General features: G+C 42.9%; 1 protein-coding gene across 1 annotated transcript in view; it reads right to left on the bottom strand.

Moving 5' to 3' along the window:
* Positions 1–11,952, bottom strand: part of LOC108412261 (Na(+)/H(+) exchange regulatory cofactor NHE-RF2) — a 74,299-nt gene extending 62,347 nt beyond the window's left edge. Inside the window, exons 1-2 of the mRNA XM_017684211.2 lie at positions 11,136–11,952; positions 6,841–7,101 (exon numbers count right to left, since the gene is read on the bottom strand). Coding sequence (XP_017539700.1) covers positions 6,841–7,101; positions 11,136–11,342 — 468 coding nt within the window. The 5' untranslated portion in view covers positions 11,343–11,952. The remainder of the gene's footprint in view (positions 1–6,840; positions 7,102–11,135) is intronic.
* Positions 11,953–12,117: the final 165 nt, after the last annotated feature.

The following is a 12,117-nucleotide window of genomic DNA, read 5'->3' as shown; positions in this document are numbered from 1 at the left end:
GTCTAATAGAGTGGACAGTGAGTGGACACAGTGTTTAAAAACTCCAGCAGCACTGCTGCGTCTGATCCACTTGTACCAGCACAACATGCACTAACACACCATCAGCACGTCAGTGCTGAGAATGATCCACCACCCAAATAATACCTGCTCTGTGAGGGTCCATGGGGGTCCTGACCACTGAAGAACAGGGTAAAAGGGGACTACCAAGATATCAGAGAAACAGATGGACTACAGTCTGTAACTGTAGAACTACAAAGTGCAGCTATACAGTAAGAGGCGCTGATAAAATGGACAATGAGTGTAGAAACAAGGAGGTGGTCAGAATGTTATGCCTAATCGGTGTATACACACACACACACACACACACACCTTTGAATACTTTTATACTGAATATAAAATTAAAAATACTTTTAAAATGATTAAAAGCGCCCTGCTCTCCCCTACCGCATATTCAAGAATAAAATGTAATCCAAGCTGAGTAATTGCTTGTAGCTGAAATAATGACCAGAAACAAGCATGTGCTTCTGAGGTGACCGTATTAGCCTCTTAAAATCCCAGGCTTACACACTAAGGCTTAGGATTATTCAGTAACAACATGGGGGGAAAATGAAGACCTATGTAATAAAAGTTTGGCCTTTTGATGGGACAAAATTAGAAAGTGAAGTTATCACCAGGGATACCAAAAGAATGATGCCATTAGCTCGTTTAAGAAGCAGAGAGATTGTTCTCCAAACTTAAAACATAAAATGTCACGGCACAAAATATAAAGGGTCTTTCCACATAATGCATCTCTGATCGTTTGCATTTTGTGCTATGTAATTACAGAACTATGCATTTGCATTTAAACAGTAGGGCAAAATGACAGTAACAGCTCTAGACAAGGGTTACAAGGGATGCTGGACAAATGCTGGATTCAAATAGTTGCTCTGGAATTGCCATTGTTGTGGCCAGACTAGGAGGTCTGCTGTGCTTTATGGCTCTTTTATGGTCAGTGGTGGAAGTGGAGACGACCGTGTCTGCAACAAAGAGACTTAGCTTTCTGTGTGGGACAGCGGTCATGTTAGCTGTGCCCATGCGTTGGAGGTGTACAGCCTCACTGGCTTTCGCCCTTTGCCCCCTCCTAAATACCATCACCTCTCGACATACACACAGAAACAAATTACCCCCCCCCACAGTTCTACAGACAGGGCCCCATTTCCTGTCTCACTAACTCAAGTCATTCCTGAAGTCTCTGAGTTTTAGGTTTCTCCTCAGCACCTCGCACCACTGAAGTACACTGGAAAACACAGCTGGATTCAGCAGCCGTCTGCAAACATACACAATGAGTAGCACATGTATATTACGCTCACCACTACACCTTCAAAAGGGTTACAGCTCTACATACACACTGTGCAAATGTCAGACCCTATAGATTATTTACAGTCAAAGTGGTCATTATATACACGCAATTCATTTCTCAGTGTCAGAAAAAAGCAGACACATATATTTAAAGGGCCCATATTATGGAAAATGCTTTTTAAATAAACGAGTTTGATGTACATAGAGCTAAGTTTCATTCACTATGTATATATATATATATATATAAGCTGCAAAAAGAGCCCAGTTTGAATTCATTATTTCTGCGATGTCACAAAAACCAAAGCATTAACACACAGCTAACAGCAGTTTAGCCCCAAGCATTCACCATGAAAAAGCATTTCAGTCTGGACTGCTGTTCGAATGAGCCACAACACAGGCCAGCCAAATACAACAGAGTGCATTTTAAGTCATAAGCAAAAGTTTGGGCACTCCCAATTACACTATTTATTCTCTTTAACAGAAAATACACACAAAAGTCTCTAACACAGCATATATCAAATCTATCAGTCAGTGAATTTGTCCACTTCTGTTTTTGTGCACCTACTGCTTTGACTCCTCTATCCTTCCAATCTTAAAACCAACTGGTCACAGCTGTGTCCTCCCAACGAAAGCCATTCCCAAAGCTTTCACTGCACTCCTGTAACTACCCAAACTCACCTTAACAGCCTTAAAATTTCACTCATGTGCATCTAAAGTGGTTAAAGGAGATGCTTCTGAAGAGATCAGATAGTCCGGCTGTAAAGACAAGAGTGTCCAAAACTGGAGATGAATGAAAATGATTAAACAATAACGAGAAAACGGGACTGCTAACCACGCTACAAGACCAGTTAGACCTACACACTGGTCATCAGATAAACAGTACTTAATGCTTAGGAGAAAAAAATACACAAGCTTTACTGTCCATCCTTCTAGACAACTCAACACTGTGGGTCTGAAAGGATGTGTAGCTGTTAAGAAGCCATAACTGAGAAACGTAAAAACACACAGACACTGGACATCTGAGATGTGGATTAAGGCTTTAGGGACTGACTAGTCTAAACTTGTCATCTGTATTACTTGGATTGTGAAAAAGTAGTAAATGCAACTAACATCCCTGCAAATGTCTGAAAAGCTGAAAGCAAAATATGAAAACTATAATAAAGGTAAAGGGTGGACACACTAAATACTCCAAAAAACTGCCATTATATTTAGTTGTTTTGGCTGTTTTTTTCCCTTTAGCTTAAACGTGAAGTTGTACTTAAATGCCGAATGAAAGGGCAGTACTGCATCCGAACACCTCTGCCCTGTTAAGGCACTGAAAATGTTCTTTTGACATCCTGACGTTGACTGCGAAGCTTCAACTCTCTCAAACCCAGATTTGCACGGCTGCGAGTATGTGGAACAGCTAGTATAAAAAAGTCATGGCCAAATGTCAAAGAACATGTGGTACTGATCTGAGTTTATAACACAAACAACATTCTTGCCATCAGAGACGAACAATTCTAGTTGGCAACCCGCATATGCCCTACACTGGTCTTTCAAGAACTCCCCAGTGATAATGGCACAGGCTGCAGCAGGTCAGCTTTTATGTGCTCTACTGTCCACTGAGAGGCAGAGCAGTGGACAGGATTTGCGCTAAAATCTGGGGTTCTATGCATATTATCAATTGCCTAATATTATTATTGCCTAAGCACCAGTAATTGCCTTTTAGATGCTTCTCCGTGTCAGAAAAAAGCAGGAACATATATTATGGAAAACTGTATATTCCTCCTTTTTTAATAAAAAAGTTTAAAGTTGGACATAAAGACTGTTCACAGTCTAGCCAGTCCATACAGTCCATATGTGGAAATTAAACTGCAAAACAGCCTGTTTGGAAACATATTTAGACAGCAGTTAAGCTCCGCCCATTCATCCTAAACTTAAAGGAGGGTTTCAGTCCAGAAAGCAATTAGAATGAGAAAAAAAACCATACAGGACGGCCAATCAGAACAGAGCTTGACTTTTTGGTGGTAGATGAATGGCAGCAAAACAGGACATTTCATCCATGAGGACCAGTTTGAGAACCACTGTTCCCAGAGATAGAGTGGAAAATAAATTAAGTCTGTTTCCACATAAATATCATAAGTGGACGACAGGGAAAAATAATACACAAGAGAAAGGTACGATATGGGTCCTTTAAAAGACGTTTCTTATGCTTCATGTGGTGTTTTGACATCAGAACTTTCTGCACAGCTTTAGCACAGAAACATGAACACAGAGCACACACTCCTCGGCACAGCAACACAAAAATGCAATACACACAGAGTTACAGGGCCTACAGTCTTGACATCGCTTGTGTCGAAACAGGGCTGAATTATGCATAGCTGTTGGTAAGAGGATAGTAAGTGAAAGCAGATGTGGGATGGATGTATTAAACAGAGGTTGAGGGAAAGATCAGTTTGCAGATACGGCGGCTGGAAGTCTTAAACCAGAGCTGACTTGCACACAAAGTAGAAGGAAACATGTCATGTGTTGCTTCAACATGGTTAGACTGATCAGACAGAGGTGGAGAAGATGCCTTAAAGGGCAAACATCATAGCAAAAAAGGGAGGAAAAATTGTTACTTTATTTATTTATTTATTTTTAAATAAAGTGTTATATGTTGTATGTAAACACGGTCACACTGGTCACCCATACGGGTCAGCCCCTAAAATTGCATATATGGCAACTCACTGCTTTTGTGATGTCACAAAAACCAACATATCTGCACACAGCCATTTAGGTTCACTCATCTACGCTTAGGTTATAAGGAGTGTTCCAGTCCGGACTGCTTTTCAAATGAGGCAAAATACAGGGCAGCCAATTATAATAGAACTCATTTACATATATTAGTCTTAAACGCACCGTAACAAAAACCACCCGTTTGATTCTAAGGGATGAGCAGAGGTTGGAAAATGGTCGTGGAAAATGAACTATTGCTCCCACGTAAATGTGGACCTTAGGGAAAAATTTAACTCAAGAAAAATTGTGAACAGGACAGGCTTGTGGGCAAATAACTATAATTTCAACACTACCAGTGAAGTCAATTTACATGATAATTACTATAAGGACTGGCGGTCAATGTGCTTAACCAAAGAAGGCCTTAACCTCCTTAAACTGTGACCCAACAAGATACTGTTCAGTCAGACTGAGTCCTATTGAAGGCTAGTTTTTGGAGATATGGTAAGACATAACATTATGGTGGCAAAAGAAGTATCAGGCAGATAAATGACATCTTCTTATAGCCTAGGCCATTTTCGTGAAGAGCAACAACTGTATTTCTCACATCCTCAGAGAGTTCTTTGCCATATCCATTGGTCAGTATGAGTGAATTGTACCCAAAACACCAAATTTAACAGCCCTGCTCCCCATTCACACCTGGAACCTTGTAACTATAACGAGTCACATGACACCAGGGAGGGAAAACAACACAAATGGGCACAATTTGGGCACAATGTTCACTGTGAGGCCAGCTATCTAGATGTTAATGGCTGTGTGTTGAGTTCTTTTCAGAGGACAGTAAATCTTCACTGCTGTACAAGCTGCACACTGACTGCTGTAAGTTATATCCAAGTTTCATTCCTATAGTGTCGTCCCATGAAAAGATAAAATATTTGCAGAAATCTGAGGGGTGTACTCACTTTTGATACACACACACACTATATATGTGTGTACGTGTGTGTACGTGTGTGTTTTTGGGTTGTGGATGGTTAGTGTAGTGGGTAACACCTCTGCCTTCTACGCTGTAGACTGGGGTTCAATCCCCTGTTTGGACAAGCTCCCTACACTATACCAATAGTTCTTGGGCAAGACTCCTAACACCACCTTCGCCTGCCTCTGTAAAATGATCAAATTGTGAGTCGCTCTGGGTAAGAGCGTCAGCTAAATGCCGTAAATGTACTTTTTTTTCTGCAACACTGAAAAATGAATGACGTCTACTTCAGAATATACTACTGCCATTCTTGACTGGAAACTGCATAAATGGAAGGAGGGTCTCTGACCTTTGCACAGTACTGTTTCTGAGGTGTGTCCGTCTTGCCCATAAAGTATTCAAATAAAGGTTCCAGGATCCAGGAACCTTCTATGGCTCTCCATTTTCTCAATGCCATTACTTTATGTCATTACACAAAGCATCTCTGGCTACACAGTGACCCATATTCAAACATCAGTGGAACTCAGTCAGTGATTTCTCCTGCATTTGAGAGAGCACTCAATTCTTCCTCTTATCGTCAAGATTTAGAAACCGAATAAGTATCTAAGGTGAGAAGATAAAAGCTCAGTCTGTGAAATCAGGCAGAAGTGCACCTTCATGAATTAACGGCCAGTTTGCACAATTCAGACTCACGCAAACGCTGAAAAAGCAAGCACTTAACCAAGTAATTTTCCCAGAGATTACACCAGAGATGCTCCAGTTCTACTACAGCAAGAAGAAACCTATCATGAGGCCAGAGTTCACAGCAACAAACTCAAGGCATTACTTGACTGAAAAACCAGCACATATAGCAGACTCTACAGCTATCCAACCTACCAAAATACACCAGAGTAACTGTTAAATTAAGAGTTCAGTAAAACATCAGATTTAAAGCAGGCGCCCTGAGTCTTTAACAGTAATTAATTACACAGTAATTAACATGTTTGACTTTCGAAACCTTACAACATACTAATATCTATAAAAATTGAGAAAAGTATGTTGCACTCGTAAAAAATAGCCCATATTCATGTTTTTTTTCCATTTAGGTACATTGGTTCCACAAGAAATGCATCAACACCAATAGTGGTATCATGTATTGGCTCGATATCATGCTCATTTATTCATACTTGTATTTACTCATACTTGACAAAGAGTTTTCCTACAGTGTGAACACATAAATCGGAGACTTTGTCCATACACAATGGCCTAATTCAAATGTACAGTTTGAGTTGTGGCCAAAGAACAAGCTTTCTAAACTTGCACAGTGTATGCCTTTAGAGGACATTCCAGTACAGCTCAACCAGCCAAAAAGACTCCAACAAGACATAAAACTTAAAACGTGAGCTCCTTGGATACTCGGATGCGATTCCCGTGGCCACTGTGCTACAGAAACAGCTGTTTATGAGACGGATGAGGAGCAGGGATCAAAACTATGAAACACACTCCACTTACAGCTGTTTAAATGTGCTTTTCTGATGTGGAACAAAACCCCCTCTTCTCCACTACAATGCCACTTCAAGGTACTTAACCCTAGATTACTTTTGTTTTCGGCGAAGTACTAAACACTCCAACCCACGCTAAAAAAAATTTCAATGCATCCCTGCAAAACAAAAAAAACAACACAAAACAAAACAAAACAAAAAACAACCTCATACTTCAAGCATGTCCTGGTTGTCACTAACTACATTTGTGCAAGTGGCAAATCTCAATCTGATTTTCACTGTATTATGACTTTACCTGGTGTTACAGAGCACTCAGAGACTCCTAAGCAGTTATAATTGAGAACCATGTACCTTTTTGGCAGCCCGTGATGGAGATCTCCTGCTGGGTTTGGGTATCTCGCTGGTCAGGGTGGCTGGCAGCTTGGACACAGAGCCGTTTTCCCGCTTGCTGGGGGTCGGGGGAGGAGATGAGGAAGAGGATGGTGACGGGCTGATTCGGACAGCCATGTCCTCTGTGCAGGTGAGGCGCAGACTGCGCAAGTACTCATCTGTCTCACGATCAACCACCAGCAGCCTGGTCTCATGCTCCACTGCCTTAATCCTCTGCACCACCTAAGAACACAAATTCAGTTTCTTTCTTCTTGATGATGTTGGGCTTTGATTCTAATGGTACATTAGTAAATTAGTGAATTAGTGAACTACAGTATTGACACACGGCTTGACTGAATATCGAATAATCTCATGTTTGTAAGTTTCAAAGGTTATATATATATATATATATATATATATATATATATATATATATATATATATATATATATATATATATATATATATATATATAGCAGTCTAGACTGCTCTTAAAATCAAGCGCAATACCAAGCAACCAATCAGAAGCATAGCCATCTTAAAGGCACAGTAACAATAACACATCATGTTATGTAATTATGGTATATAAACCCACACAAGTACAGTGAAAGGAGCGGATATGGACCTTTTACCTTATTAAACCACACACTCTAATAGTCGTGGTGCAAAGTGGGTTATGTTGCTTAATGTGTCAAAAGAAAAACGTTTGATGCAGGGCAGCTAAACACACGCGACCATACATTCACATAGATAGATAGATAGATAGATAGATAGATAGATAGATAGATAGATAGATAGATAGATAGATAGATAGATAGATAGATAGATAGATAAGGCTTTATTGTCATTCGCATCACATGTGGTACACGAAACATTGTACTCACGGTCCCAGTTAACTCCCAAAAGTAACATAAATAATATTGAATTCAGACTAGACTTGAATTCAGACTAGAATTCAAATGATTAACACATTATTTTGGATGCTGGGTTTGTCAAATAGAGGTGACTGACATCTGAAGTGTATTCCTGAAGTATACACCTGGGAATTTGTACGCCTGCTCAAAATAGGGGTTAACGACAAAACACTACAGTGGTTCATTCTAAAACAGGTGGATGGATCGTCATTCAGGCATTTCCTTATAAGAGGAATCAAGGCACAATAAACCAGTTTTTCTCTCCATATAAATCAGTTGGTTGTGGATTCGATATTATTCTTATTAAACGTACTAATAACTAGCCATCATTTTGCAGTGATTCCTGACTGGAGCTGTAATATTTCTCATAGAAAAGGTTTTATTCTGAGGCTTGTTCAGTACAGGGGCCATCACCAAAGCACTTTTCCCCCAGCATGCATTAGAAAAAAGCCTTTAAATGGCATTCAAGCTCTCGGTCTTCATTGTCATATTGTGTTGATGATGAAGGGCCAGATGTCGCATACAGACAGACAAACATGCACAGAGCTCTCAAGGACAAGCCCAGACAGCCAGAGCCACTTTACTGATCCAGCCATTAGTGTGATTAATTATCAGCCTGAGCTCTACATCATGTGCTTGGAACTGAATTCACCTGAAGCTGCAGTTTAGCAGGGTCACAATATCACCAACACAGGCACGCATGCTTATCTTAAGCTTCCTTCCAAGTCAAAGCAGGTATCTAATATGCGTCACTGAATAGTCGCATGCTTTTGGTCAAGGCCAGGTCAGTTCACAAAACATAGGACTCTCTGGTGAAACTTTGCAATGAATTTAGATACAGCCTAGGATTTGGTTTTAATTCCGGAAAGGAAGACACAACTGACGCACTTTAAAACCCGGCTCTCTCTGACAGCAAGCAAAGCTTAAGAACTACCATCCTGCATGGAAACATGGCCGGGCTGTAATGTTTAAAGACACTGGCTGAGTCCCAAATGGGTCCCTGTTGGACATGTAGTGCACTATGTGCATGCAGAAGCCATTATTTCATGACTTGTCCAGCACACTATATAAGGAGCAGCACGCCAGCTGAGATACAGTCACTGTTTATGCTGGATGAGGGGAAAAATACTGTCTTAGCATTGCAGATGCTGGTAGAAGCATTAGCTGAGTGTCCTGTCAGTGAAGCCCAGAGTTACAGGGCTCCTATCAGTTTTCCATAAGGTAGCTGGGGTTTCTGAGTAACATTCAGCTGTGGCTGCTCTAAATGAACCATGTTTATGCCTCCTGGGTCAATCTTCTACACCATGCTGCCCAAAGTGTGGCCCGTGAGTCAAAGTTGGCACAAGAAGAAGCTGCATTTGGCCTGCCAGAAAGATACCTAAACCCCACACCTTCAGCAAAAAAGACAACATATTTGTACTATATAACTATTAAAAAAACATTCTTTTGCATTTAAAATGGCATTTGTGAAGTATTTTCTTCACAAAGTATTGTGTAATGCTAAAAATATGAAATCTGCCTTGGACCACCACTTTTCTCACCCTCAAAAAGTCTGGGCACCTCTGTTCTTGATCTTCCTAGAACGTTTAGGAACACATCCCCGTGGTCACCTGTGCTGTCTTTGACGAAACCTTCTGTTTTCAGGCAGAGGTGGCAGTAGCTCCATCTATTCACGTCCAAGTGTTAAAGTCAAATACTGATGAATTGTCCTCTTCTAGGTATTCCTACATCTCAGCACACGTGTACTCAAGTTTTAAATGAACTATATTTAAGGTGATGTTTAACGTGATTCTGTTAGTGGTGACAGGTTGTGAACTGCTCAGCTGTGCTTCACTTTTTGGGATTTTTAACATTGTTTTTGTCCAGGAGCCTCAGAAAAAAAGCCTTAACGAGCTTGACTTTCTTCATTATTAGCAAAAACGGGTTCAAAACGATACCGGAAAAGGTTCTTCGAATCATAGCATGACTGGGGCAGTCGTGGGCTGGAGGTTAGGGAACTGGCCTTGTGACTGGAAGGTTGCTGGTTTGATCCCCAGCACCAACAGTCCATGACTGAGGTGTCGCTGAGCAAGACACCTAACCCCCAACTGCTCCCCAGGCACCGTGGACAGGACTACCCCTGTGTGTGTGTGCTTACTAGTATGTTTGTGGTGTTTCACTTCATGGATGGGTTAAATGTGGAGGTGAAATTTTCCCATTTGTGGGATAAAAAGTGTCACTTAAACAACAGTGGAAGCATCTCAAAGCGGTCTTTAATTATCCCTATACAATTTCTACAACATAGAGAAAAAGCATAAAGAACTATTTAAAATCAGTGTGGAGTTTTCTCAACTCGTACGCAAATAAGCCATAACATTAAAAACCACTTTGTTTCGACACTCATTGCCCATTTTATCAGCGCCACTTACTGTATAGCTGCACTTTGTAGTTCTATAGTTACAGACTGTAGTCCATCTGTTTCTCCAATACTTCGTTAGCCCCCTTTTACCCTGTTGTACAAGGGTCAGGACCCCCACACGAGCAGATACTACTTGGGTGGTGCATCATTCCCAACAAAGCAGTGACCCTGACGTGGTGGTCGTGTGTTAGAGTGCGTTGTGCTGGTGCAAGTGGATCAGACACAGCAGTGCTGCTGGTGTTTTTAAACACTGTGTCCACTCACTGTCCACTCCTACCATACTGGTCCACCTTAAGATGTAAAGAGACAGTAGGTCATCTGTTGCTGCAGTTTGTTATTCATCCTCTAGGCCTTCGCCAGCGATCACAGGCCACTATTACTGGTAGCTGGACTGTTCTCAGTCCAGCAGCGCCACTAAGGTGTTTAAAAACTCCAGCCGCACTGCTGTGTCTGATCCACTTGTAGCAGTGCAACACCTCAGCGTCACCACCGTGAGAATGATCCACCACCCAAATCGTACCTGCTCTGTGGTGGTCCTGTGGGGGTCCTGAGCATAGAAGAACAGGTTAGGGGCTTACAAAGTACACAGAGACCTGTAGAACTAGAGCGCACCTATATGGCAGGTGTAGCTGATGAAATGGACAGTGATCAGTGATCAGTGTATAACAGTTGCTTGTCCTAAAGAACTTATGAACCACATTTTAGGGTGTACAGTGGTACTGAACGCCTGTGGGAAGCTCGGAAGGCTCAGTGAAGGCAAGTTAACTCGCCTTTTCAGGAAAGTAACAGCACTTCTACGCTGGCTTGGAGCTGCTCTACGCACCTGAGGCTCGCAGTCTGACCGTCAACCGTTTAACCCTGTATAGGTTTGCGCCACGCAGTGCGTTACGCTAAATGCGTTGTTGTTGTTGTTGTTTGGGGGGGGGGGCAGCATCTCTCTGCCCCAGTACCGAGCGTCTGCTCACCTGATGGTGGGTCTCTCTCTCCACGTTATCTCCATTCACTTCCACCACTCGGTCACCGGCGCGCAGCCCCGAAGCCTCCGCCGGGGACGCCGGCTCCACTTTGCGGATGTACTGGCCGCTCTTTCCCTTCTCTCCGTGCAGGTGGAAGCCGTAGCCGTTCTCCCCTTTGGTCATACAGCAAAGCCGCGGTTTCAGCTCGCTCGCCATGGTTCAGGGGGGAGGGGGGGGGGGGTCCTCACAGAGTCGTTTCAGCGGTCCGTCGGTCCTGAAGCAGCGGTTAACGGCTCATTCATCAGCGCTGAAAAGTCGCAAAGAACCGCGCGGTGATCTCCGAGGACTGAACGCTAAGCAGGCTGCGCTCTGCGGGCGGCATCGCGCCGTTTTCTCTTTGCTTGCGTTAATCTTCAGTTTCGTAAAGCCGTGGAGAAAGTTGGGGTCACAGGACCGAGTCTGTCCGTGTCCGTCTGCTTCTTTCTACACTGCCCTGTGGACCACTCGGACGGCCGTGTCGCCGGTGCAGCCTGTGTGCAGCGAACGCACCGAGGGAAAGAGCAACAGGCGTTATCCGCTGTACAGACGTCCACCCGCGCGGGCCGCTTCGTGGGGAGACGCGCGGTTGCGCTCAGCTGCTTCAGGGAAAGTAAAGGTCCTGGCGGATGAGATGGACCGGAGCCTTCTAGCGCCGCCCTTCAGCAGAACTGCTGGAGGCGAGCTCGGCTCACTCACCGGAGGTGGATGTTTGCCTCCTGATAAATCCTGCTGTCGTTCAGGACGCGGGGAGGTTTTTTGACCACATCTGATATTTTAAAATACACTTTCATGAAACAGACGAGCGGTAAGAGGCGCGTGATATAAATAACATTATGAAAGGACTCAGCCAGCTGGCGCGGAGAAACCACAGTCAAACGCGCTGCGATACTGCCCCCTATTGGATGACTAGGATGATTTCGGAGAATACGTTTTGGGACTATCAGATCAAGAG

The sequence above is a fragment of the Pygocentrus nattereri genome, chromosome 14 (assembly GCF_015220715.1).
Source record: "Pygocentrus nattereri isolate fPygNat1 chromosome 14, fPygNat1.pri, whole genome shotgun sequence".
In the NCBI taxonomy this organism is placed as follows: domain Eukaryota; kingdom Metazoa; phylum Chordata; class Actinopteri; order Characiformes; family Serrasalmidae; genus Pygocentrus; species Pygocentrus nattereri.
Note: the sequence above shows the minus strand (reverse complement) of the source record. Positions and strands in the feature narration are given on the sequence as shown.